This window comes from Drosophila serrata, unplaced genomic scaffold, assembly GCF_035046125.1.
Source record: "Drosophila serrata isolate PLE 108 unplaced genomic scaffold, ASM3504612v1 contig_276, whole genome shotgun sequence".
NCBI classification, from domain to species: domain Eukaryota; kingdom Metazoa; phylum Arthropoda; class Insecta; order Diptera; family Drosophilidae; genus Drosophila; species Drosophila serrata.
In genome coordinates, this window is record NW_028257174.1 from 7,991,974 (window position 1) to 8,018,883 (window position 26,910).

Genomic DNA, 26,910 nt, shown 5'->3' on the forward strand with positions numbered 1-26,910 from the left:
ATATTAATATATTAATATAATAATATAAAAATATAATATATATACTCTTCACATAGTTAATTGTCATCCCCTTGTAAGGTATTATAATTTTAGTAAAAAGCTTAAAACGCACTGAAGGAGACAGTTCCGACCCTATAAATCATATATGTATATTCTTTATCGGCATTAAAAGCTGAATCGATCAAGCCATCTCCGGAAGAAAAGAAAAATTTTTAATTTTTTCGAAAAAAGATAAGGGGCTACATCGTTAAAATTTTCAAAAATTGTCAAAAAATTTGAATTTTTTTATAATTTAAACTGAGTATGCAGATTTATTATCCTACTAAAAACTAACTATTGATTGAAAAAACGCCAGTATTTTACGATTGGATCGATTTTCGATTCGATCTTATTAATCAATCTTCTCTTGTTGCATTGTAAATTCGCGTACCAAAGCGAGGAAACAATAACAGCCCGACTTTAGCTCATCTCTTAATAATAGCGTTTTATAATTAATTCTTCCTTTAAAGGTAATTATTCTAAGCGTATTTTGTTGTGTAATATACAATTTATAAGCATTTCCCACAAAAAACGAACGAACATAGTTTATCTTAAAAGATCGTTTATATTTATTGAAACAATCAGTTTTCTTAGAATGTTGGGACGCTGACAGGAGCTTAACTATGTATTATTCAGAGGCAGCTATATAATAAATTTCTATAATTTGAATTTACATGAAAGTGAACACACCTCTGGGCCTCATTCCGAATGAGTTCGGTCCTTTAAAGCATTTTTTTTAAGTGGTGCTTAAACATTTTTGTAGTTGGAAAGAAAAAAGTACAAACACACATTAATACGTGGTGACGGGAACTGATACACACTACTGATAGTTGAGTTTAAGGGCAAAGTCGACGTCCATCTTGACGCCCGGCTTGCGCACAACAACAGATCGCTCCTGGGGCAACACCTCCAGCTGCTGGCTGACACCGTTAACCGTGATGCTCGCACTGCTCGGCACCTTGTCCAAGCCAACAATGATAATGCGCTCGATCCAGGCATCAGTCTTATATTTGGGCTTGCCCTCAAAGCGATTGGTCAGCTGTCCATTAGAGAAATCATAGATGGTATGGATGCGCTTGCCCTGACGGTACTCGTACGATTTCTCGTCGTCCAGGTAAAGAGAGCCGGATGCCTTGCCTTGTCGGTCCAAGCAGATGATCAGAGTGTACGGGTCGTGCAACATCAAGGTGGAGGCGCGACGCAGGCGCTCCTTCTTGGGCACAATGCTGCCGCCGCGCTGATACACGGGGATCTGTCGAAATAAAGTTGAAGAAATCAATAAAAGGAAATCTAAAAGCCACTTGACTTTCTCACCTTGTTGTCATCCACTGGCACCGAGACATAACCAGATCGTTCCTGGCGCTGATAAGTATCCACATCATACCACCAGTCGCCGTTCTTCTTGTCATCAATGGCCGGGAAATAAACATCAACTTTGCTAACGCCCTGCTGCATGACCGGGCGAACGAGCAGACGATCCTGCACCAGCAGTTGGGAATCTACGCCAAATGCCTCCTTGTCCTGGGGATAGTGGGCCAACAGAGGCCGGATCACAGGCTCACCAGTCAGCTCCAGCTCGTAGAAGGCAGTGTACCACAGCGGCAGATAAGAGTACCGCTTGATCACCGCATTTCGGATGACTTCGCGTGTACGCTCGGAGAATAGCCAAGGCTCCCTTCGCTTGGTATCGATGTGGGCGTGGGCGCGGAAGAAGGGTAGGAAAATACCCGTTTGATACCAACGCTCCAAGAGCTCAGAGTCTGGATTGCCAAAGAAGCCGCCGACATCGGCTCCGCAGAAGGAGAATCCGGCCACCGCCTCCGTCAGGCACATCTTGACCGAGTGCTGCAGATGGGACCAATCTGCGGTATTGTCACCGGTCCAAATGGCCGCGTAACGCTGGGAGCCAGCAAAGTGGGAACGGGTGAGGATGAAGGGTCGCTGGTTGGGATCGCGCTGCTGAAGTCCGGCAAACGTGCCCATCAGATGCATGTGACCGTACAAATTATGGACGTCGCGATGCTCCCAATTGCCATAGTGCACCAGATCCTTGGGTGCTGTTATCTCTGGGCCATTGAACACCGACGGCTCGTTCATGTCATTCCACACCATCACGTCAGCCGTGACCGTTTGATACTTGTTCAAGGCATACTGGCTAGCATAATAATCCCTGACCACGGGATTAAAGAAGTCCGGATAACTGGCCGATCCTGGCCAGCACCAGCCCTCATAGTCGTTACCCTCACGCGTCTTAATGTAATATCCGCGTTCCGTGCAGTCCTGATGGAAGAAGTAACCATTGTCTCGCTTGATGTGCGGATCAATAATCACCACCAAATGGCGGCCCAGCTCTGTCAGGTTCTTAATCATCGTCAGAGGATGGGGGAACTTGAATTTGTCCCAGGTAAAGTACCGCTTGCCATCGGTGTGCTCAATATCCAGCCACATGGTGTCCATGGGTATGTTAAACTCGTCAAACTTTGCCGAAACGGAGGTCACATCCCGCTCATCGTTATAATTCCATCTGCTCTGGTGGTAAGCCAGCGAAAACATCTGCGGCAACTCGTGGGTTCCCGTAAGGGCTGCATATTGCTTAAACGTATCCATGGGCTTTGGTCCCAGCATAATGAAAACGTCCACGATACCTGATTCAGACATGAAATGTGCGGCCGGCGGTGGGGTCTTGCGGGAGCCTGACACAAAGTTTACAAGCGACGAGACCACATTCGTCTCGGCTGTCTGGATGTCTACCCAGGTTTCGGCGGCATTCTGCCAGTAAACACCGGCAGTGTGCTGCTGCCTGGAGGTTTTTTCAAGGAGTTTTGCCTTAATATTAATTTGGAATGCAATCAAAGACATAACACTTACCCATGACCATAGATTAACGGCACGGCGCCATACAGAGCCATCTTGCTGTCAAGAATATACTCGAAAACATCCAGATTATACAAGCGATAGGGATCCGTGCCCGAGGTAGACTTCAAAACAAAGCTATCGGCGTGCTCCGGAATGCCAAAGAGAATCTCGGCGGCGGGGAAGGTGAAATCCAGAGCCACCGCCTCGGGTCCGTAGGGCTTGGAGTCATGATGCGACTTGAAGTTCTCCTCCCATGCACCGGGATCATCGATAGCATCCGCCACCTTGGGTGTCTCCACAGCGGCATCCTGCTCTTGCTGATTATCATTTTCCGATGGATCCGGTGACGGCTCCTGAGCCTTCTGGCGCAGATGTTCAAAGTACAGCCAGTTTTTGGCGTTCACGGAAACTACTAGCACATCGTTCTCATAGAAATCAATGCGGAAAGGATCGCCATGGATCACAGCCTTATTTTTTTCGGACCTTATCACAATTTCACCGTCGGTCTCCTGCTCGACACGAATGCGTCCGGCCTGGGGTTGACCTTTCAAGGCGTGCTCTACGCGATATCGAGGGCGTAGCGGTTGCTTCTCATCGATCTGCAGGCGGAAAGTGCTGCCCACTAAAGCCTCCAGCTTGAAGGCGAACTGGTGGTGATTCTCCTTGTTCACCAAATCGGCGGTCAGTGAGTCGGCGTAGGTGTTCAGGGTGCCCGGAATTAGGGCGTACTTGCTGCCCGTGCTCTGTACCCTTCGGGAGCGTCTGTCAAAAAAGTAATTAAAGTCCGTTATTTAAAATCAACATTTCTTAAATGATTGTACTCGAGGTACGTAAAACTGTAAAAGGTATTCCACAAATAAGTACCTAGAAATGCAGTTAGGTACCAACTGGGAGTGATAATGGAAAGATATTACTCACCGACAAAAACTGCTCTGCTCGCAGGTCTTGAAGTTGCCGGGATCAACGCCATCGGTCAGGACAAATAGGGCGCAGATTATGGCCAAAAGGCCAAGAGCTACACGCATTTTGGCTACCTAATAACGGGAAAAGAATAGAAGAAATTTTGGTTAATTATTTACAGACTTTCTATGTTCGTTTTTTTATTGCTGTCAATGGCGAAACCGTTTTAACTGTATAGTTCGCTGGAATGTACACGTCAGACATGGGGCAGAAAAAAATAGGTGACACAAATTGGAGCAAAATATGCAAAATTATTGCAAATCACCATCTGATTTACCCTTTAGTTAACCCTCGATTGCAGCGTTCTATATATACCATGTATCGTTATATAGTAAACACTTTGTGTTTCAGCCAGAAATGTTCTTTATGTCAATAAACACCTATACAGCCGGCTATTATTGTAATTTACGTTGAATCTACACTTTCAAGCTGTTCGTGGATACAAATCCCAATCTGTTGAATAAATGTAATTGACAATGATCTTACCTTAAAACAGCACTTTTACAACAATTTTTTTTCTTTTACAATTTTACTTATAAATTTGTAGTACTGACAAACGAAGGAAAGGCAGCTGCTTTAAGAGATGGCCTACATACGACAGTCCGACTATCGATGTGCCAATCGACCTGGCATGTTTTTCATCGCAAATGCGATTTAAACATAACATTATTTTAATTATTATTTTTTATAACATTTACTTTTTTATGTACGTTTGTTATGGACACTGCCATAATATTAAAGGTATATTATAATTTATTTTTCGGTAAATTCCTATCGATAGTTTCAATTGTTCTACCGCCATTTTATTATTCTCCATTGGGCCTAAAACCATCACCACTAACTACAGGACCCAATATAAATTCTCATAAAGCATGTTTTCATTTATAAAACCATTAAACTCCGATTTATTAATTAATATCTGGTGACATGCAGTGCGTTAGACAGAAGCGCGTGCTGCGATGGTGCAACGGGACTACATTGGGCATCGGAATCCTGGAAGTCGGAGCCAGGTCCAGATCAATACTTGATTAGATTGTTGACCGGGAAGGAGCGCCGCAGACTCATGCACTTCTCGCGATCGATAAACAGCGCGTTGACCTTATTGCGCAGATCTACCTCCAGTGAACAGCGGGTCTTCAACAGACACTGGTGAGCGGCCTCCGCCTCCTGAAGCTTATGGTGGAGCGTCTCCACAGTGCTCTGGATGTCTTGGACCTCCTGAACGAGACGGTCCTGTGCATGATCCTTGCACAATTCCACGCCTTCGCGATGCGAGCGAGCCTCCAGTCGGGTTTGGGCCACCTTCAACGGACCGGACTTGTCCTGGATGGCCTTCTGTAGCAAGAACAGGTGCTTCTCCATGTCGAAAAGCTCCTGCTGCACCTTTTGCAGATGCAGTTGCACCCTATTCTTTGCCTCGGCCATCTCCTGCGAGCGCCGATCGAAGGCGTTGTTTGTGTTGCTCCAGAAGTCCCAGACGGTGGAGGCCACCGAATTGACCACACTCTGGGAGTCGCTGCGTAGCATCGAAAGCTTCTTCCGCTCCGCCTGGGAGCTGCAAGAGATTGCATTAAAAAATGGTTCGGAAATGGATAAATTAACTAATGAAATTTCTATGCAAACTCACCGACGAACATGCTCGCTGCTGGCCATTGCCCAGGACTCCTGGGTGCTCACCGATGGATCAAACTTTTCGATGCCGCCGTAGTAGGTGATGCCCCGACTATGGTTGTTTAGCTGATGGCACATAGAGTCAATGCCCAAGGAGGACTCTTTGTGCGACACATCGTCCTCAAGCAGATGCTGGGCACCGCGACAATCGAGCGCCTGCTTCGAGATCTTATCGTGCAGTCCACCCAAGCGCTCGCGGGAATTGCGCAGGTTGTTGATCTCCACCAGCAAGGCCTTCTCGACGATGTCGTGCACCTTCTCAGCACCCTGCCGGGACTCGCGATGGAACAGGCACTCCTGGGCGATATGCAGCGGGATCTCAAGATCAAGCAGCGCCTTGCCGCACTGCCGTTGCAGCTCATTGATGTCGGACATCTCAGCAATGAGCTTCTCCAGCTCAGCATTCAGCTCATTCCGCCAAAAGGTCAGATCTGTGATACGCTCGCCTAGCCGTCGTCCGGCATCTCGCTGGCCGGTGGTCGCCTTCTCGTCTGTCTCACGCATCAGACGCACTGCATCGTTGCGCATGCGCTCTGATAGGTTACTGGTTACAAGATGGAAACAGATGGAAAGTTATGATAGTTGCATTGATTTAGGCTTAGAAGTGTCTAAAAAAAGGAGCTAGAGCTTGAATTTTAATTCAAAATTCTATTTTTCATTAAATAATAAGTCTATATTTAATGGGTTAATGCAAATATAAGAAATACAAGTATATACTCACCGATTCATGTTTGATTCAGCATACTTGGTCATGTTGTTGTTGTACCACTCGTTGCTGGTATATCGCGTATAGAGAGCTGCCCGGGCAGCGTGCTGGGGATTCCGATCGAATCCAATGACCAAATTGGGGAATATCATCCCATCCGTTTTCATGCCCTTGGGCAGAAAGCATTGCTTCGTCAACTGATTGGTCACCGGCTGCTCGGGCAGATGCTTCACCTGGATGAGCTCATAGGACATTGCCGGGCGCCATGGATGCTTCAAGTTTGTCTCGTAGGCGGCACCGACGCGCGGCGGTATCGAGGGCCCGGTGACGGGCTCCATGCACGGCGGAGCGCCCGCCTGGCTCCATGGCTGCAATTGAGAATACATGACCGTGTCCTGTGGAACGCCGGACTCCTCGCCAGCCGCCTCATTGTGTGCCATTGTGGTGACGGATCAACGAGGATTGCAGTGAACGTGGATAACTGATAACTAATAATTTGTGCCACTTGGAATTTTGACTATAGCTTTGAACTATTTAAGTGATTCTAAAAAAAACTGATACTGATATGCGAGCTCGTGTGCGAAGCGATAGACGACTGACTACTTAAGTGTGAGATCTGGACCGGGGCAGGTGACAGGTCTCCAAGTTGGAAGGCAATGCCTACCTTAACAAATATTTGAAAAGAAAAATAATTAATGCCAGTCTGTGGCTTGTTTCGAAAATGTCGCTAATTCAATGCAGGATAATCCAAGTTAGCAACTAAAATCAATTAAGGATAAACCTTGAAAATCTTGATTATATATTACAAAATGAAATGGGTTTGTTATAAACTAATACAGAAAATAAAGGAAATGATAAGTATTACTTAAATTTATATAGTCTGATAATAAAGTTATAAAAACCTTTAAATAATCTTGTTTAACATGTAAGGAGTATTAATGGTTTTAGTTACCAAAATAATATAATCAATGGTTCATAAAATAAACTTAAATATAAGATAGTTTGCTATATGCGATGATATGCTTGTGGTTACGGTTTTTGCAGTAATGGGTGTTATGAACTGGGGCCGGTACATAGGACTCCATTAAGTTGCGGTGGTCCTTGCGTTCGTTGTACTCATTCATGTCGGCGGTGGGCCACTTGTCCAGCAGATTATCCTTCACCAGGCGGTGATCGAAGATGCGATTTTCGAGATAGGAGTGCTTGTGAAACTTGAGAACTTCCTGCCCTTTGAGCGGTGCCATGTTGATGGTGCCGGCGTTGTGTCGATTCTCGATATCGGATTCAGGTGCACTCACTATCGGCACACTGGAGCGAAGGAGCACGTTCTTGAGGGTTTCGGGAGCCTTCTGCTGGGGATTTGGATAGCGTTGGCTCAAATAATGATCCTCGTTGGCCCAGCAGAGCATGGAAGTGCGGTATGGAAGGTAATGTAGATATTATCAGGTCGATACTCCCCACAAAAATTCCACTCGTTTGGCGTGTTCTTTTCCTGGTGGCTCTTCAATCTCTTCTGAAGGTGTTTTTATGGAATCCCAAAGCTGCTTTCCGGAGGAGTGGTGGGGTGCGATTCCAAATTTATTGATTTAACTTGGTGTAGCCTGGCAATGGTTGGCATCCAAACGCTCGACTTGTGAAATCAATGGCAATGGCACGGGTTTATTGACCCACTTGGGGGTTAAACTGGGTCGTGGCAGCTCTCGGAATGCATTCCCGAATTATTGACCTTGATTAGTCTGGAATTAATTAAGCTTAAAATGTTTAGTAAGAACTGGTACTAACAATATTTTAGGTAAAACTTACAAGGTAGCCATTTCCGGACCACATAGAGTATACAGAGTTCAAATAAAACCACCCCCTAAAAATATGTAGAAAAGTGAAAAAAAAACCTTATTTATAAATAACTGAACGGCTGTGCGCGACTCCACTCAAGCTTAAAGCAATAGATTTATTTAAACAATCAACTACATTTATGTATGTATGGGTTTTGACTAAAAAATTAGCAACGCAAATAAATAGAAGATTAAGATTTTCCCGAAAAACTAATTAGAGCCACCGCCGCCGGTGCCACCAGTTGGCGTTCCCGCTCCAGCCGCTGTTGGCTCCTGCTGCCTCAAGGTCTTCAGGTTGCGCTCAAAGCGCTCGAACTCACTGTCATTCATCCTGTCCGCATCGTCGAAGACCTGCTCCACCGACTCCACTTCTGGTATGTAGAACTGCAGCATGTTCTGTACGCCGTTCTTTAACGTCACAATCGAGCTGGGACACGAGGAGCAGGAGCCCTGCATTTTTAGCTTGACGACACCCTCCTCGTAACCCATAAAGACAATGTCGCCGCCATCCTCCTGGACAGTGGGTCGGATACGTGTGTCCAGCAGCTCCTTTATCATCATGACCGTTTCGTCATCATCCTCGAGAATCTCGGTATCGGCATTGGGCTGAGCCTCATGCAGAACGGGCAGTCCGCTGGCAAAGAAGTCCATGATGACGGCAAATACCTCTGGTTTGATTAGGCTCCATTCGGCGCCCTCCTGCTTTGAGATGGTGATAAAGTCGGCGCCAAAAAATACGGCACGCACTCCCTCCACGCGGAACAGCAGTTTGGCTAAGGTGTAATAAACGAAAGATAGAAATTGCACATATGTAAACGTGGCGATTTCTAGAAACTCCAAGAAACCGTCACACTTACCCAGTGGACTGCCATGGGCGGTCGTCCCATTGGGAAAGTCATAGGTGTTGCCCTTGCCGAGCACTTCCACGCCGGGTAGAAACTTGAGACTCTCCGGATTGGGTGTGTCCTGTGTCTGGATGAACATGCTGCGCCTGCCTGCCAACGGCATCTGCATTTGCTGATGCTGCTGCAGGAGCCCTTGTTCATGTGCATAGCCATAGCCGGACTTCAGATGCGCCGGTTCGGGATTGTTACGCGTGGATGCAATGCCCGCAAAATTGCGAACTCTTGAAATATAAATAAATTGAATTCGCATAGTGGTCACTATGACATCCGAGAACTACTTACAGCTGACGGGCGCCGAGGCGAGTGTTCCGCAGCGTGTTCATTGCCATTTCGGTTAGTAATTTCGACATTTTGCGTTTTGATTATGAAAAACTAACGAAAAATCAGCTGTCGGCTGTTCAAGTGTGGCCATATGCAGAGAAAATGGCTAAGTTCAAGTTATCGATAACTGCCACTGGAAATGTACTTTTCCGATTGCAGAAACCTATTGATGCGATTTAAAAAAACGTTAAATTAAATGATTGTTTTCAACAAAATATATTTATATATTTAAATATTGGAGTATTTGCATACAAATATATTTTGGTTAGTGTATTTAATCTTATAATTGGGAGAACAATAATAATTTTCCGATTGCAGGTTTGAAAAGTAAAATTAAATAAATTATAACCTTATAACCGTTGATAGGATTTAATTTCAACAAAATATATTTAAATATTTCAATGGAGTATTTGAATATAAATATTTGTAATTAAACTTAAATATGATTAAAATATCGGATTTTGGAAACTTATACTTTTTAAACCTAAGACAATTCCAATTCCGAAATGTAAAATAAGAAAAAACACTTGCATTTTGATATATAATTGAAATACCTTTTATTAATTTTTATAATAAATACTAGACCTCAGCTTAACGGCTTGTTTTTGTAAAATTGGTGAAAAAGTATAATAATGTGTACATCAGATATTGTCATAAGACTAAAATTAGATTCTGACATGATTAAAATATATGTGTATAATTAAGTATATAATTGTATAATTAAGTATGTTGTATTGCGCGTTTTGCAGCCTTTTAAGAACAACCCGTTAAGCTGGGTTTAGTTTAATTCGGGAGGCCATCGAAGGGCCTAAGCAGTTGGGTTCTCAAATAAAAAGTTGGTGCCAAAGAGCGTATTGCAAACGCTAACGGCCACGTTGCGGCGAGCAATCTTCTTCGAACGGCCGCTGGCGGTGAACTCCTGACCGTCCACCACAATGCCCAGATGCTGCATAACGTTCGGCTTGTCGCCGGAAGTTCCATAGTCCACGTAAGTGACGCCAGGACGCATCTGTAAGTTAATGGAATTAGTTATCTCTATGATGTTCGGACTGGTATAAACATACAATGCATAGAATAGTGGCTGGATGCAGACTCTCCCAGCCGGTGGGCAACTCGGCGCGCACTGGTGGCTTCTTCTCCTTGGGCGGCATGGGTGCCGGTGGTGCGGCTGCATCGCCGCCAGAAGCTGGCACAGATGCATTTGCTGCCGACGGATGCATCTCGGGAACGATATAACCATCGCGCTCCCATTCTGCAAACAACTTGTAAATGGCAAAAGAAGCCAGATTCAACATGGGCAAATCATCCTCCGGGGACTCCGACTCATCATCGGCCACGTCCATTAAGTCGACACCATTGTCATCACTGCTATTCATTGCCGGCAGTTTGGGCTTTTTGGGCGTCATCTTGGCAATTATAAAGTCACGCCAGGCCTTCTCACAGGCTGCATTCTTTGCGGACATCTTAGAGAGGCCCTTGCCCTCATACTGATTCGAATTGACGGTAACCACGGCCGTAAAGCCACCATCGGGATTGCTGTCGATGGTAAAGTCACTAATAGTGACGCCTTTCACCTCGTTAAGAGCCATCAAGGCGTTCTTCGGTAGCATTGATTTGCGCAGCTGCCGGTTCTGGCGCTGCTTCTTGTCACGAGTGCGCTCTGCAATGGAACGTTGCTTTCTCTCTCTATTTCCTGCTGTAAATGAATTCACATCGCCTTACCGGAAGACTTCTTGCGCTTCTGAAAGATCTTCTTAAAGGGTATCTTGCCGCCAGTAGTGCCATTGTCCTCGGGCACAACAATGGGAGTCACCTCATCAGGTTCATCTACTGGCTCCATCTTGACAATTATCGGCATGGGCAGCTTGGGCTCGAGCTCTACCGATGCAACTGGAACCGAAGCTGATACAGAAGCTGAGACAGAAACTGGGACAGAACTTGGAACCGGTGATGGACTTGAAACCGGCGACGGAAGCAGCTGCGGCTGCTCCGGCTCCTGCCCCTTCTGCGGCTCTTCCGGCTGCTGCTTCTGCTTCGGCAGTTCCGGCTCCTGCAGCTGCTGCTGCTCTTGGCCACTAGGGCCCAGCGCCGACTGGATCAATGGTTTGGGAGTAGCATTGGGATTCTGCGTGGTTTGCAAAAGAGTTTCATTAGTTTTTTAGGAAGAAACTCCGTAGGCGTTGCTAGTCGTTCAAGGCTCCGCTGGAAAGAAAATCTCGCAGCGGCCTAAATCCAGTGGTTTAACCAAAATAAAGAGACTCGCTTGGCTCAAGGGGAAACCATCAAGTCATCAGGCTCGCGGCCGGGCGGTCAGCTGGTCTACTAAAAACCATAGTTCAGGAACCTAGCCATGGCCATTCCTGCGACCCGAGTGACCCGATACGAAGCTCTGCGCCAACGGAGCCACGTGCCCAGCCCACTGTGGATCTGTCACATCCCGGTCAAGGACCAGGGGATCGGGGCTCAATGTTTAATGCACTATGCCGACAAGCGGATCTATTTATGCGGCATACAAAGGCCTCTTTCTGAGTACCTAAGGTACTTAAGAACCGTAAAAGGGCATCAGAAAGCGGATTCAAATGCGATATAACCAGGTTGATAGCCTGCAACATAGTGCTACAGATTGTGACTAGTTACTCCGTATCCCCTGGTCCATGGCCTGTGTATTTTAACTGCCGGCGCTTCTCGTTTCGGGCACTTTCGGTGGAGTGAATGGGCATTGCTATCTGACGCAAAACTAATAATTTTAGTTACAATTTCGGGTGAATGCATTTTCAGTAGCCATAAAAGTTAGCGAAAACCGCAAGTCCAGCTGGAATCTATCACAATGCTGGCCATCTCTAGTTGTTCGAAGCCACCGAGCAAATCGAAATGGAATATGGAATATATGGAAGTGTGAGTGTGAGTCCAATGGGTGACTGGAACGGTGTTGATGGAGCGGGGAGGGGGATGTCATGCCTGGTGAAATTCGGACAACTGTGTCTGCACTTTCGATTAACCCGCTTTTAGTAGCTATTGCAAATGGATTCACAATTGGGGTGAAGGAATACACACATTTTCATATTGTGCGCTGTAAATTATATAGAAACGAAAACAGAATCTCTGTTATTACACAAATTAAATATTCATACGCATATGATACAAACAAAATGGAGTTTTTTCTCTTTCTTTCTTTTGCATACATACACAACACTCGCTCGCTCGCACACACCCACTCATATCGGCGGTGCAAATAAAAAAGAGAAAATCAAATTGCGGCGTTTTTGTAGGATGAAAAAGGAAGCAAAGAATGGTACTAATGAAGGTATGCTTACGTAGACTCCTCCAGCGACAAAATTCTTGTTAATATTTTGACGACGACCTCGCTTCATCTTTTTATTTTTAATTATTTGCTTAACGTTCACGTTCGGTTCGACTGGAAATGTAGATTTAATTTGCTTGAAGTTCAATGTTTCTTTTTACCAATCGATGTTTCCTTGCCGTCTCTATCTGTATCGATATCGATGTCCAATATAGCGATATTTTTATAGAGAAAATACTTCAACGTCACTATTGATGCTTTTAAAAAGGCGATATGACGTTTTCACTATTTATTATACATTTCTTACTGAAAAATAACATTTTCTCACATGTTAAGTTATAATTAAGTAGCCAGCTTAGGATTTTAATGTTGGCGAGATATATAAATATTCCGGCATGGGACGGGACAATTTTAATTTTTTAATTTAAAGCCTTCCCTTATCGATAAAATTAAACACAAAAAATATAAATAATAATATATATATATTATATTCAAAATTTGTTTTAATATCTATTTAATGAGTGGGAATATTTCAGTTCTTTTTGAAAGCATAATATGCCAAAAAGCCAGTGATTCGCAAAAATAACATATATATATTTCGATTCGTCATTAAAATTATTATTAATAATGATTATAAATTAAATATATATTATAAAGTATAATTAACTAGCCAGCTTAAGATTTTCTGTTGGCGAGATATATAAATATTCCGGCATGGGACGGGACAAATTATAATTTTTTAATTTAAAGCCTTCCCTAATCGTTAAAATTAAAAACAAAAAATTTAAGTAATAACTTAAATATATTGCATTAAAAATTTGTTTTAATATCTATTAAATGAGTGGGAACAATTCAGTTCTTTATGAAAGCATAATGTGCCAAAAAGCCAGTGATTCCTAAAAATAACATATATATATTTCGATTCGTCATTAAAATTATTATTAATAAGGATTATTAATAAAATATATATTATTAAGTTATAATTAAGTAGATAGCGTAAGATTTTCTGTTGACGAGATATATAAATATTCCGACATGGGACGGGACAAATTATAATTTTTTAATTTAAAGCCTTCCCTTATCGCTAAAATTAAAAACATAAAATTGTAATAATAATATAAATATATTGTATTAAAAATTGTTTTTTAATATCTATTTAATGAGTGGGAATATTTCAGTTCTTCTTGAAAGCATAATATGCCAAAAAGCCAGTAATTCGCAAAAATAACATATATATATTTCGATTCGTCAGTAAAATTATCATTAATAATGATTACTAATAAAATACTAAGATCATTTATACAAGATATATATATATATAATATCGAAAACAATTTTATATTTTTAAATTTTAAATTAAGTATGCAGATTTATTATTCTGATAAAAATTAACAAATTTAAAATAATGATTTTTTTTATTAATCTTTGATTTGGGGAAAAACGCTCATATAAAAATATTGTTAAGTATATATTTGAATATTTAAGGCTTAGTTAACATCTAATTTCGATTCGATCCTATAATTGGGCTTTCCGATGTTTATTTTTATGTTTAGTTTACATATTTAACAATTTGATTAAAATTTAAAAGTGGCTATATGATTAAAATTATTGAAATTGGTAAATATTTAATTCAAATATATTTTAAATTTAGTATACATATTGATTAAACATATAAAAAGTATCACAGAAAATGTAAATTGAAATTAGGCCTTTTTTTCTTATAATTTAATTAAAAAAAAAAATTTTAAATACCATCTAAAAATATCGAATTAAAGAACGGGAATATTACAGGTCTTAGTAAATGCAAATAGCTTAATTTGATTTCCCAAAATAATATAACTACGTTTAGGTTTCCCATTAAAAACTCCCAATTAATAAAAAGTATATTAAAAAAACTTCTTAATAATTATTTTGGAAATTAACTAAATTTTAATTATCACAAAAGAAATGGAACATTTGCCGGCAAGGAGAAAGCCCAACGAAGCACCAGCGAAGTTACAAAAACAAGGAAAAAAAACGGTTTCCACTACCAGGTGGCATTTTCTTATAAATAAACTTTTCAGGTACATTTTCGAACCCTTCATGATGGAAAGAACAATATAAAATGCGACAAGCGTTTAATAAATAGCTTCTACATGAATATACATATTGGTTAACCAAATACCTTCTAACTGAACGAAATGAGGAATACTGAGTACATATGAACATAAAAATAATAAAAAATACAAATAACTTAATGCAAAGATGCATTGAACCAGCGATCAGCGTTGGATCCTTTGGCTGACCATCCCCTCCTCCAGCAGCGGTTGTTCTGAAGCGTAGGTGACATTCAGCGCCTGGCCCTGACCGTTGTCACTGCACGAAACGCAGGGCCCAAAAATGCGCAGCATGCGGCTGCCAAGCGATATCCGCTTGGGACGTAACCAAGCATATCCTTGGTTGTCCATGCTTACGCCCTGTATCTGCATGAACCGGTTGCGGCGCTCGTCGACATAGTATAGGCCCATACGGAGGCCGTGGTTCTCCACATCGATGGCCGAGTCGTTGCTACTGGGTTGGCTTGATTCCGAGCTGTTGGGCGCTGCTGTTGTCCTGACCTCCGATTCGTTGCCAGGATTCAGCGGGCTAACTAGAGACTCCCCGGTGGGCAGGGCCATCTCGATGGAGCCCTCGCTGGTGTTGTACGACAGATCGAAGCTTGGAGGCGGCCTCACAAGGTTATTGCTCTTGAGAATAGACTTTAACTCGATCATATCCGTCTGCGTGGCCTTGGCTATGACCGGCGGTGGCCAGTTATTAAGGGCGCGCAGTGAGTTTCTCTGATGGCGCTTCAGCTTCTCATCCTTATCGCTCAACTCGGTGCGCAGCGTCTCGAAGTTGCGCTTCAATTGCACGAACTGGCTTTGCTTGGCGTCTAGCCGTTCCTGAAGGTAGTCGCTATAGGACTGGAGTCGTTCCTTCTCTTCTCTTATGGCTTCGTTCTCGTTCCGCAGCATCTCATGCTCGTTCTGCAGCATCTCGTAATCGACGCAGCTGCTGTCCTTGGAGGCCTTAGGTGACTCTTCCTCTTCCATTTGATGCAACTCATCGACGCTGAAGTGACCACCACCGTGGCGAGCCCGCGACTTGGGTGTGAGGTACTCCGGCATGGAGCTGTGACGCTGAATGGAGCCCGCTGTGCTGCGTCGCTTCTTCTGGTCGTTGAGGTCACTGATGTACTTGGCCACCTTGCTGGTCACATGCTGGTACTTTCGCTTGGTGTACGCTGAGTGGACATCCTGGCAAGACGCCGCCATGCTGCCACGCCCGCCGCGGCCACCGCGTAACTCGTACACTGCGGAACGCATGGAGACAGGATGATCGTGGGGCGCACATGATATCGAGTTTTACCTACCATCATTTTCGATCTTCTCCTCGTCCTCATCCTCTGCCTCGTGGCGACCCACGGGATCGCTGACGCACGTGTTGCCGCTCTTGTCGGCCACATCTGTGTAGGAGTCGCAAAATGGCGCCGGATGCCTTTCGAAGGCGGCTGGCTGATGGAGCTCAGAGAACTTGGTCCGCGGGACTCGGCTGTTAAGCTGCTCAAACAATTCGTCGGACGGAAAACTCTCGTCCTGCAAGCTCATTGTAAGACAAAACAATAATAGTTATTGTAAAAAACGAAAAAAACACTTGACGAAATTGGACTGGGCGGGAAAGCTCCGTTACTTTTTGACAACTGAAGGCGAGCGGTGTGACCGCAGTGCTGCTACCAACTTTATCCCACCGTCTAACAGTTTATTTCTTCCCCTGCCAGTTTTTTCAAACATTTTATACCAACTTATAACAGTTTATCACAGTCAGTGTTTTACATTAAGTTACGTTTTAAAACTTTACGTAGTTTGATTACCGCCTGCGCCAAAACCAATCGTCTAGCGACAGCATTAGCATAAATTCAAAGGTCATACCGGAGCAACAAAAGATAAATTTTTGTTGATTTTCAGCCAAAATATACCGTTTTGGATCGCGTTACGTAGTTTGATTGCGTTCTCTGCTAAGCAAGTATGACCAGCTGCATTGGAGGGGGAAAACGGCCATTTTTCTGTTCCTTTTAGTGTTAAGCTGGTGCAGCCACACTGCTCTGCGACTCCGCCGAGTACTTCCGAACACCGCCGTACATTAAGTTTTCAAACGTCCAGAGCTTCGGCAGTATTAAATCACAGCTTCGGCTAGAAATAAGAAATCGGTGTTTTGCAAGCCTATTTAGTGCACGGTCCTTAACTTAGAGCTCGGAGTCTACCCCGCCGCATCCCAATCTTAAATCCTTGTCGCCAAGTCTAAAAGCAACCAACGCCAAAAACCAAACTTAAGGTAAGCTTCATTGTTAATTTTTTTTTTTAACTATGGGAAGGGGACTGCCGGCAATTTCACTCTTCTCCGACCGTTCAGCAAGGGGGAAGGGGAGGATGGATGGAGAGAAAAAGAGATGAAGAACTGAAAGCAGTTAACTGGTTTTTGTTGACTGCGCTTCTTCATTGATTGCAAAAATGGCAGCGGGCCAGGCCATCAGCGGATTTGTAATAAATATTTATTGTGGCTGAAGGTCCGTTAGGCGTCCCTCTCCACTTCTTTGTAATTGGTTTTTTTTTTTTTTTTTGGCAGCTGTTAAAAAGCCATTGTCTGCTTTTGTTGACTATTTTTTATTGTTGTGTGTGTGGCTTAAGCTGCTGTGTGTGTGTGTGTGACAGTGCCGGCCGGCATTTTTCACTTCTTTTTTCACCGTCTGCTGCTGCTTGTATATGGGTGTATGTGTGAGTGATACTTGGGCGGGGCGCATTTGGTTGCTGCTGCTTAATATCCTCCCCACGAAACTGCGCGCAAGTCATGCACTTGCACACAGTGCCGGCCACAAAATGATAACCAAAAAACAGACTTCAAATTCAGAGCATTAGAAGTGTCTGTTGTTTTCATTTAAGAATTTAATCGATTTGCAATTAACTTTAATTTTGATAATGCAACTATTATACAAAACTGCTGAAAGGTTCTTAAATCAACAAGAAGTAAGATGAAAAAACGGTATTCGCATTAAAAAATTAAATTAAATTACTTGCTCATTTGTGTTTTCTAAGAATCAAAGTAATTAACATTTTAAGGCAGTTTTTAATTCAGTGCCACTATTTTAACCACCACTGTATGTGCATACGTATGTGTGCCAGCATGTTGCGAATTTTGCTGGGCGTGGCGACCTCGCTTCATTGTCACCAGCATACACATGTTCATGTATCCAGTATCCACTGTTCAGTATCCGATATCCAGGGATTTTGAAATTAAATATATGCACAAAATATGGCTTAATTCAGCAGCCTGCATATTCTGTCTGTATGCATATGAGTGTGTATATGTGAATGCTTAAAATTCATTGCGGGTTGCCATCTCGCTCGCCCCCATCAGTTTAGCTTACGCACACCCACACACACATGCTGGTATGCAGATTTATGCAGGAGTTGAGGGTGTAAAGCGGACGTGTCTGTCATTTCTCATTTCTCCTTCCATCTCCCCACCCCTTAACTTTTCTTTTTCAACTCCATTCGTCTGTCGGTTGCCACGCATCAGCAGCTTTGACTCATTTCATTTTATTATTATAACTTGAAGAGTGGGCAAAACAAATTCGGCGTCTTTTTTATATTTATTTTGTTGTTTCTTTTGCTAACGGCCGTTTGGCGCCGTCTCACTCACACCCGGCACCGCTCTCATCCCTCTCATAAGCTACACGATATAAAATTAACCAAAAACAGGAAAAAGTCCGAGGAGAAAGAAAGGGCAAAAAGAAAAGAAAAGAGCGTTGAGCTGTGGAAAGCTTACGAAAGTCAAGAGCAAGAAGAAGAAGCACAGCTGTGTGGGCAGGGTAACAGGAGAATTATATAGCGACATACCCGGTATGATTCATCCAATGGTTGCTTTTAACCGGGGCGACCATATTTCGAAGTTGGAAGTTGATTCACGGCAAACTCCATGTGTCCCCCCTGCCTCTGCTCAGTTCGTACAATTTATGTATGTGTGCTTGCAAAGTTGCAGTGTGCATGTGTTGGTTTCTCCTTTGTTTGCTGCAAGGAGCTGACTAATGCGACACTCGACTTACACGATTCCCAATTAATCGGAATGCAAATGGTACTAGCCACCGAGAGGTGGCTTATTTTAATCGGTTAAGCTCAGCTTACTGTTTGTTCGTGATTGTTGACATGCATAAACCCGTTTGTTTGTACGTGGGGTTAAATATCACTTACAATTTGCGAGCATTGTTTATGAAACTCAAAAATTAATTCAAACTTTGAATGCGCCATTAGTAAGTAAAATTATTAGCCGAACTTTAAAAGGAAGGGATCATATAATATAAATTTTAACAAATTAAAAGACACCGAATTTGAATCATTTCTTCGTAGTTAGTTATTTTAGTCCACATGTGTTTTTGTTTTTGTTTCTTAATTGTAGCGATAATAAATAATGAGCAATTCATCAGCATTATCGAAAAGTAAAGATTAGCTAGCACTGTTTTGCTAGTTGCGATAAATAATTGGGATGCATGAGCAGTGAACAGGCTTAACTGATGATCAATTGATTCGTAATTCTTAAAAATAACTTGATTGCTAACAGGAGAGTTTGATTTTGAGTTCGAAATAGTTGATTTATATCTTTCTTAAAATTACTATCGTTATTTTGAATTTCTTAATCAAGGCTTTGCACTTAGTTGATGTTAATATTCAATTTTTAAAGCCTGGCTCTATTGATTCTTCGAGGTCAGGGCTCCGCATAAACTTGATTTTGCGAGAAGAGTGCAGCTTCGGCAGTGCAGTGGAGTGTGCAGAGACTGAAGAGAAGGATGGATGGTAGAGGGAGGTGTCCGGCTGCCGGCTGCCGTTAGTCAATCAACAATTAACGTGATTGGCCAGCCGCTCGAGGCGCAGCTTTACGACCATTTATGGCCATAAATGTGCAAATAAATATAGATTCGTCGAGTTGTATTTATTCTCCGTTTCTTTCTGTGTGCTGTTTGTATGTACATATGCGCTTTTTGTTGTTTTTGGCGCGGTCGCTGCCCTTGTAATGCTTGCAGCTGTTCAATCCAAGCTTGAGAATTGATCACTTGATGACTTGATTCCCCCGATATTGAAACAAAGCCAATTCTTTGTGACTTCGATTGGAGCTCTCAAAAGAGGAATGGGTCACGCACACACGAATTTTGCAACTAAAAATAAACGTGATAAAATGCAGCTTAACCGCTCCCCAAGTACATTCCAGCTGATAAGCGTTTAAAAGAATAAAACAAAGGCCACAAACAAGCGCACAAGGAAAGAGGAGAAAAAAATAACTAAAACAGAAGGAGAAAAAGAAAAAGAACAGCGGAGAGAACCGTCCAATTCCACTCGTAATCTCTTTCCAGTTGGAAAGGTTCGCTGAACTCTTTCTTTGCAGCGCTCGCTCTGTCTTTCTCTTTGTCCCTCACGCTATTTTTTTCATTTCTTCCTTTATGCTGGCTGCAGATAGGAGACACACGTCATCGTCCTTGCTTATTGAGTCATCGTTATCGGCCCCGACATTGGTGTGATTAACTTCTTGTTGATTTAGCAATCGCTTGAGAAATCGAACACAACGGTCAACAAAGAGGCGTTTTTGTTTTCCAGCGAAAATGAATTATTTATTAAGACGAAATAGCTATCAATATGAAACGTAGTAACAACACAACAGTAACAGATCGGCTATCTAGACTAGCTTCCTCCTCTTACTCACCGATAACATCCGATATCCCCTTCCGCTTTGAAAAGAAAATATACAAACAAGTGTTAGGAACTTTGGGAATTTGGTAGAGGGAAATAGTATTGCTGATAATTAGCGCTTAAGGGTAAAATCTTTATAATGGTAATAATAATCATGCAAATAATTAGCAGAGAAAACTAACTAATTTGTGTTTTTCATTTAATTTTCTTTGTAATAGTTGGAAGCCTTCAATTATATCAGTAAACGATAAATAAACATTCGGTACACTGCCGATATATGCTATCAATTTTCTATTTAATTCTTTCAATCAGTTAAAAGAAACAGTGACTTAGTTTCTTTTTAAATACACAACAAATTCTTGGAAAACTTTATTTATCTCTTTTTGTAAAGTTTTTATTTGTTCTTGAGACACATGTGCGCAAACATGCTTATATATTTAGGTGACCTAAAGTGTTATTTGTTCTTTTAATGTGCAAAATTCATGGCACAAGAGATTGTAAAAATATATGTATATATCTTTCAGATGGCCGCCCCAGCACCAGCACTCAAGGATCTGCCCAAGGTGGCCGAGAATCTGAAGAGCCAGTTGGAGGGCTTCAATCAGGATAAGCTGAAGAATGCCAGCACCCAGGAGAAGATCGTCTTGCCCACCGCCGAGGGTAAGTAGTTGCTCCAAAAGAAAAGCATAAATTCTAATATCCTTGAACCAACAACAGATGTGGCTGCTGAGAAGACCCAACAGTCGATCTTCGAGGGCATCACTGCTTTCAATCAGAACAATTTGAAGCATACCGAGACCAACGAGAAGAACCCGTTGCCCGATAAGGAGGGTGCGTATTGTATAGGCCAAACATCTGGCCATAAAAGCGGGGCAACCGGCCTCGTTGACCGTTTTTGGCGCAGTCGGAGCAGGCTGCCTTAGATGGCAACAATGACCAATGCCAGTCAGATAGTCAACCAGCCGACTAGCCGAGCAACTAGGCCTATTGCAACTGCAACTCGTAATACATTTCTATCATTTGAACTATTCCTCTCAATTGCAGCCATCGAGCAGGAGAAGGAAAAGAATCAGTTTATTTCCGGCATTGAGAACTTTGATGCGAAAAAGTTGAAGCACACCGAGACCAACGAGAAGAACGTGCTGCCCACCAAGGAGGTGATCGAGGCCGAGAAGAAGGCTTAAGCGTTCCAAACAACACGTAAACACACAAACAACACCGATCACATCCCCTCTCCAGCGTTCAGCGCCGACACTTCCCGACATCTCTCCTTTTTTTTAATACGTATATCTGTATGCCTATATAAACCTTCGTTTCACCGCCTTCCCTCCAATGTGAAATGTGTAATGCGATTCGATTCGAGGAGAAGAAAAACTGCAACTGAGCTGCGCATGCGTTATAATTAGCCAGAGAATCGTGATTGCGCTGCAACAGCAACTGCTCGACGTTGCTTAAGTATTTTATTATTATTATCACATTCGATTTGTTTTTTTTTTTTTATTTTATTTGATATTTTTATTTCTGTATTATTAACAACTGCGAGAGAGCCAGTCTCATTCCTACGTAATTAACATAAAATAAACATTCGTCTATCACATACATGCATATATATATATATATATATATATTTGTATTTGATTTTTTTGCATGGAAAACACACATCAGCAACGACAAAAGCAATGCGACAGCCAAAAAGTCGCTTCACTCTGAATATTTGGATTCTACGTCGTCCGCAACTGGATAAAAAGCAAATAAAGATATAATGTATGGGCAAACACAAACAAAAACTTTTTAAAAAGACACAAAAACAACGTATAAAGCGTATAAAACTGAAAAAGAAAAAATACGACTAGAAAGGAGAAGAAAACAAAAAAAACATCTATATAAAGAGCATGTGTAATTTTTTAATAAACTTTTTTTTATATACTTTACATACGATATATTTATACTGGGAAAAATTTAAAATAAAAACATAAATGTAACATTTTATAACAAAAAAACTAGTAAAGAATAAATTCAATGACTTTTAATGGATGCGTAAAATTTTGAATGTTTAGAAAATCTGATATCTATAAGTAATATTTAAATATTTAGCCGTTGTTTGCCTCAGCCGGATCTTATCGATAACTCGATCTTGATGTCAATGTGCCCATTTCTTTCATTTTAAACCTCAACTTGTTTTTATAACATAATTGAACGAGAAAGGAAGCTAACTTCGACACGCCGAAGTTTATATACCCTTGCAGATAGAACTTCTATGAATAGGAATCCATACAATATAAATTATATATATTTGTGTTAAAAAAAACAATGAAGTAATACCTGCATTCATTTCATTCACCTATACATATTATATTTGCAGTTTTACATTCACAGATTTGCATTTTTCCTCTACACCTATATTATATAGGCGTCCGATTTTCATGAAATTTTAAACAAAATGTAAGACTAATATAAAATGGCTATACCTCAAATTTGGTGAAAATCTGTTGAAAACCGAAAAAGTTATAATTTTTAATTGTATTAATTTCTCGTTCGTTCCTATGGGATCTATATGATATAGTAGTCCGATTTTCATAAAATTGTAGAGTGAAATGGCTATATCTCAAATTTGATCCAATTCTATTGAAAACTGAAAAAGTAAAATTTGTTTTTGTAAACATTTTCCTATCATTCCTATGGGAGCTATATGATATAGTCGTCCGATCCGTCCCGTTCCGACATATGTATATACGAGTGAGAGTAACTACAAAGTTTCATTCAGATAGCTTCAAAACTGAGAGACTAGTTTGCGTAGAAACGGACAGACGGACATGGCTAGATCGAATCGGCTGTTGATCCTGATCAAGAATATATATACTTTATATAGTCGGAGGTGCCTCCTTCACTGCGTTGCAAACTTCTGACTGAAATTATAATACCCTGCAAGGGTATAAAAATAATTGATAACCATTGTAATATTACAAAGCAATATTTAATTTTTTAGACACATATGCATATGTTTCCTTACTTATTATACACGTGAATATTGGTCCTCTTAAATGCTACTTTCTCCGCCCTTTCCCACGAAGCACTAGCTCTCGGCAGTCACCTCGGTTTCGGTTTCTAATCCACCGGCGAATGCAGCGGCCGCAGCACCCTCACCAGACTCGGAAGATTCGTCGGCTTCCTTGGCGGCGTCTGTGGCAGCCAAAACTGCAGCAGCCGCGGCAGCTCTAGCCTCCTCGTACTTGTTGGTCTCGAACTTGGTGAGGTCCGCGCCCAGCAGGCGGAGAATGTGGATTGTCTCGTCCTTGTGGACATAGGCGCGCAGGCTGGAGGTTCCGCGCCATCCCACCACGAACAGTGTGAAACGCTCGTCCACATACTTGAGGATGCAGCTGCCCACACCTGAAATAGTAGAAGGGATTAAGTATTATATCACATGACGGTGTGTTCATTCACTCACCCAGTTCTTTGCAGCGCTGTTGGGTTTCCTGCTTGAGCTCGTGCGTTGATGGCGGCTTTGTGGGATCGGTGCAGTTCAGCAGCAGAACCAGATCGTCGCGCTCCACCTCGATGCGCCTGTTGGCGCCCATGAAGGCGTTAGATGTCTGAAGGCCCTCCTGGGCCAGGCGATACGGATGTACAGTGTGCCGGTTTTCGCAGCGCACAAATGTCTTGACGCCCGTATTAATGATCTTAATGTTGTGTTCGTTGTTTAACACCAAATCCCGGATAACATCGGAGCAATAGTAGATATTTTTCTTCTTATCGGTCAGGCAACGGGTGAGCAGGCAGCGCTGGTTAAGGGAGCCGTCCAGCTGGTAGAACTCCTTAATCGCCAAATAATCGGCATCGTTTTCACCAAAGAACACATAAGGATCCTCCTTGTAGCCGTGCAGGCGCCGGCGCTTGCGTTGCGGTCCCCAGGGCACGGACTTCTCCTCAATGGGCTTGCCTTCTTCGTCCAACTGCGGCTCCTTGGCAGTCGTGTCGGCTTCATTGGCCTTTTGAGTCTGGGCCACCAGCTCCTTAACGTCATTCTTCTCAAAGGCAAGCTGACGCCGCTTCTCCAGAACGGCTACAAAGAAGCCACCGCTGTCCTGCAGATGCGGCAGAACACGTATACACTTCTCCAGGCCAATCTTGTCCATCTCCTCAGCGGGCAGTGGGAACATGCCCGGCCGTATAATGGTGTGCAGGCTCTCTGGCACCTCATCGAAATTGGCGAACACCTGATCCACCTCTTTTGTGGCCAGCTTCCAGTCAGTCATGCCCGGCTTGTACTTCAGGCCCGGCACCAGATGGCCAGCATCGACCAGCTCCAGGGCACCATCAGCATCCTTGAGTATGCGCTGCAGTACCGCCTCGTTCTCGATAGGATTAAGCGAACAGGTGGAGTAAACCAGACGTCCGCCAACCTCCAGCATCTCGGCGCCGCGCCGCACGATCCGGTACTGAATTCCATGCAGATTATAGGCCTGCGCCAGGTTCCACTTCAGCCAGATGTCCGGATTCTTGCGCAGCGTTCCGTCGCCCGAGCAGGGTACGTCGCACAGGATCTTGTCGAATTTAAGGATCGCCTGGGACCCATCCGGCTGAGTGGTCAGCAGATTGGGAAAGGCGCTGCTGTCGTGGTTAGTCACCAGCAGGCACGGCGAGTTGAGGCGCTTGGCTTGATGGACCAGCATATAGCAGCGATTGTTATCCACATCGTTGGCCAGAACGAAGCCCGGCGGTATCTTGTGCTCCTCGGGTGACGCGTGCAGCGCCTCAATCAGCTGCGCCGTCTTGGATCCGGGAGCTGCGCACATGTCTAGCACCTTGTCCGTTGGCTTCACGTCCAGTACGATAGGAGGAATCATGGAGACCGCCTCCTGACGGCTAATGCCACCCGCCGTCGTCTCGACTATAAGGAAGTTGTGCAGCCGATAGAGCGGTTCCGAACGGCGGATATCCTTTCGTGTGAGATGCAGCTGGTAGGCCAGGCCGTTGGGATACCAGGGCAGGCAGAGCGGTCGCTCCACCTCCTCTGGCGGCTTCTGGTGCAGCTCGGCTACCGCGCGCACATACTCGGTGAATAGCTGCGACTCGATGATTGCCAGCAACGCCTTGGCCTCGTCCTTGAAGCCCGTCACCCGGAACGTGGTTGGCAAGTTATCGCGTATGGATGTGAGAAACTGCACCCACTCATCCTCAGTGGAGCAGATCTTCTGCAGATCATAGTACTTAATGAAGAAGGCGTTGTCGCGCTTGATCTCCTCGTACGGCAAAGCGCGGCGGTCTGGTTGCGGCGGACCCTGTAAAAAATATCCGACAGAATGAATGTGCGTTTTCCTTTTTCAAGTTTGAATCTACTCACATTCTCGCGCTTTTGGCGCTTGCGAGCAGCAAAGGGATTCTGTTTCTTGACGCGAGGCATTTGGCAAATTCCTGTGGGGATAAGTTTCGGAAAACGATACGTTTATTTATTTTCCAAGCGCAACGAAATCGAAACAGCCGGCAACACGTGTTGCTTAGTGTGGCCCGAGGAGTAGAGCTGCAAAATCCAACTACCGATTATTAATAACCATCGACAACATCGATATTTTATTTTGCCAATCACAGGTACGGACAATCCGGATAAAAAAAGTTATCCACGCCATAACTCCTAGTAATCGATAGCAGCCACCGCCAAGCAAATCAAACCCGAAATTCGGATTCGGGTCCCGAATCCTGGGGCGAAATTTCCAAAATGGATCTGCCGACAAAGGCGTCCTACATAGTCACCGACATGGATGACATTCAGCATCTGCTAAACCTGGAGGCCATGTGCCGGTTTCAGGCAGAGACCGAAAGTGTGCACAATAAGGTCCAGGACAAGGCGCTTGAATGGATCGGCACCAAGTACCAGTACCAGCAGGAGTATACGCGTCTGATTCGCTTAGTTAAGTGCGTCGGCATGTGTGTGGCTATAGACAAAACCTTCGATAACGTAGATAAGGAAAAATCCGTCCAGACCATCAAGGTTTTGAACAAGTTGCGAACAGGGGTTGGCAGCGATGTGCATCCAGCTAGACTGAACGCCAGCGTTGTGGATAAGTGCCAGCAGCAGTTGGACACCGTCCACAACCCGCGCGCACATCTTAGCAGACAGAAGCAGGAGTTTGCCGAGATCCAGAAGGCGCTGCAGGACCTGGGAAAGGCGGTGGACGGACTGGAAAACGGATTCGAGCTTAACACAATGCGGGCGTTGGACCAAATGGTGGGCGAACTGGTGCCAGCGCACAATAAATAACTTTGCAGGCTTAACATTTTTCTCCAATTAAACACCTAATGAAGACGTCTCCATCGAACTACGATTTGTGGTTGATTTACATTTGTTTGCCCTAATTTGTTTTGATTTGGGTTATTTATCCGTAAGCAGTGTTATCGAGTAACCTTTCCAATAAGTTCCAGCTGATTTTCGAATTTCAGTGCTGTCATACTAAAAAAAAGTCCGCTGACATCAGCGGTTTGAAAATTTCGATGAGCAATGACGCACAGTGTGACCAGATATAGTGAACAGGCGCACGCTTGCCTATCGCCTCTCAGCATTCCTCTT

At 43.4% G+C, this 26,910-nt stretch overlaps 7 protein-coding genes and 1 pseudogene across 12 annotated transcripts in view; 2 read left to right on the forward strand and 6 right to left on the reverse strand.

Annotated features, from left to right (window-relative positions):
- Window positions 1-584: 584 nt before the first annotated feature.
- GCS2alpha (glucosidase 2 subunit alpha) lies at window positions 585-4,477 on the reverse strand. The gene is made up of 5 exons (XM_020949800.2): window positions 4,342-4,477; window positions 3,814-3,929; window positions 2,908-3,657; window positions 1,354-2,839; window positions 585-1,291 (listed from the first exon to the last, which is right to left on the reverse strand). The coding sequence occupies exons 2-5, from the start codon at window positions 3,918-3,920 to the stop codon at window positions 860-862; spliced, it is 2,775 nt and encodes a 924-aa protein (XP_020805459.2). The 5' UTR covers window positions 3,921-3,929; window positions 4,342-4,477; the 3' UTR covers window positions 585-859.
- Window positions 4,478-4,730: 253 nt separating this feature from the next.
- Window positions 4,731-7,867, reverse strand: LOC110181720 (tektin-3). Its single transcript, XM_020949576.2, has 3 exons — window positions 6,248-7,867; window positions 5,483-6,070; window positions 4,731-5,410 (listed from the first exon to the last, which is right to left on the reverse strand). The coding sequence occupies exons 1-3, from the start codon at window positions 6,670-6,672 to the stop codon at window positions 4,873-4,875; spliced, it is 1,551 nt and encodes a 516-aa protein (XP_020805235.1). The 5' UTR covers window positions 6,673-7,867; the 3' UTR covers window positions 4,731-4,872.
- Window positions 7,868-8,160: 293 nt separating this feature from the next.
- LOC110181866 (NFU1 iron-sulfur cluster scaffold homolog, mitochondrial) lies at window positions 8,161-9,453 on the reverse strand. Its single transcript, XM_020949788.2, has 3 exons — window positions 9,252-9,453; window positions 8,922-9,190; window positions 8,161-8,837 (listed from the first exon to the last, which is right to left on the reverse strand). Exons 1-3 carry the CDS (start codon window positions 9,317-9,319, stop codon window positions 8,275-8,277), a joined length of 900 nt encoding a protein of 299 aa, XP_020805447.2. The 5' UTR covers window positions 9,320-9,453; the 3' UTR covers window positions 8,161-8,274.
- Window positions 9,454-9,822: 369 nt separating this feature from the next.
- On the reverse strand, window positions 9,823-12,783 carry DIP1 (DISCO Interacting Protein 1). Its single transcript, XM_020949510.2, has 4 exons — window positions 12,605-12,783; window positions 11,013-11,415; window positions 10,355-10,950; window positions 9,823-10,299 (listed from the first exon to the last, which is right to left on the reverse strand). Exons 1-4 carry the CDS (start codon window positions 12,659-12,661, stop codon window positions 10,099-10,101), a joined length of 1,257 nt encoding a protein of 418 aa, XP_020805169.1. The 5' UTR covers window positions 12,662-12,783; the 3' UTR covers window positions 9,823-10,098.
- A 1,908-nt stretch (window positions 12,784-14,691) lies between these two features.
- swa (swallow) lies at window positions 14,692-16,493 on the reverse strand. Its single transcript, XM_020949680.2, has 2 exons — window positions 15,986-16,493; window positions 14,692-15,925 (listed from the first exon to the last, which is right to left on the reverse strand). The coding sequence occupies exons 1-2, from the start codon at window positions 16,218-16,220 to the stop codon at window positions 14,853-14,855; spliced, it is 1,308 nt and encodes a 435-aa protein (XP_020805339.2). The 5' UTR covers window positions 16,221-16,493; the 3' UTR covers window positions 14,692-14,852.
- On the forward strand, window positions 16,473-22,360 carry cib (thymosin beta cib). Its single transcript, XM_020949681.2, has 4 exons — window positions 16,473-16,944; window positions 20,870-21,005; window positions 21,063-21,176; window positions 21,390-22,360. Exons 2-4 carry the CDS (start codon window positions 20,870-20,872, stop codon window positions 21,527-21,529), a joined length of 390 nt encoding a protein of 129 aa, XP_020805340.1. The 5' UTR covers window positions 16,473-16,944; the 3' UTR covers window positions 21,530-22,360.
- Window positions 22,361-23,300: 940 nt separating this feature from the next.
- Window positions 23,301-26,910, reverse strand: part of Nsun2 (tRNA (cytosine(34)-C(5))-methyltransferase Nsun2) — a 45,027-nt gene continuing 41,417 nt past the window's right edge. Inside the window, exons 1-4 of one of the 5 annotated variants that reach the window (XM_086836129.1) lie at window positions 26,748-26,868; window positions 25,690-25,760; window positions 23,794-25,627; window positions 23,301-23,735 (exon numbers count right to left, since the gene is read on the reverse strand). In XM_086836129.1, the coding sequence (XP_086692255.1) occupies window positions 23,419-23,735; window positions 23,794-25,627; window positions 25,690-25,749 (2,211 nt within the window). In that variant the 5' untranslated portion in view covers window positions 25,750-25,760; window positions 26,748-26,868 and the 3' untranslated portion in view covers window positions 23,301-23,418. Of the gene's footprint in view, window positions 23,736-23,793; window positions 25,628-25,689; window positions 25,893-26,684; window positions 26,869-26,910 lie in introns of those variants that run through there. The other 4 variants (XM_086836126.1, XM_086836130.1, XM_086836127.1 and 1 more) reach the window with 4 other exon arrangements.
- LOC110181982 (augmin complex subunit dgt4 pseudogene) lies at window positions 25,913-26,662 on the forward strand (annotated as a pseudogene). The gene has a single exon (XR_015272402.1). The product of XR_015272402.1 is annotated as an augmin complex subunit dgt4 pseudogene (transcript).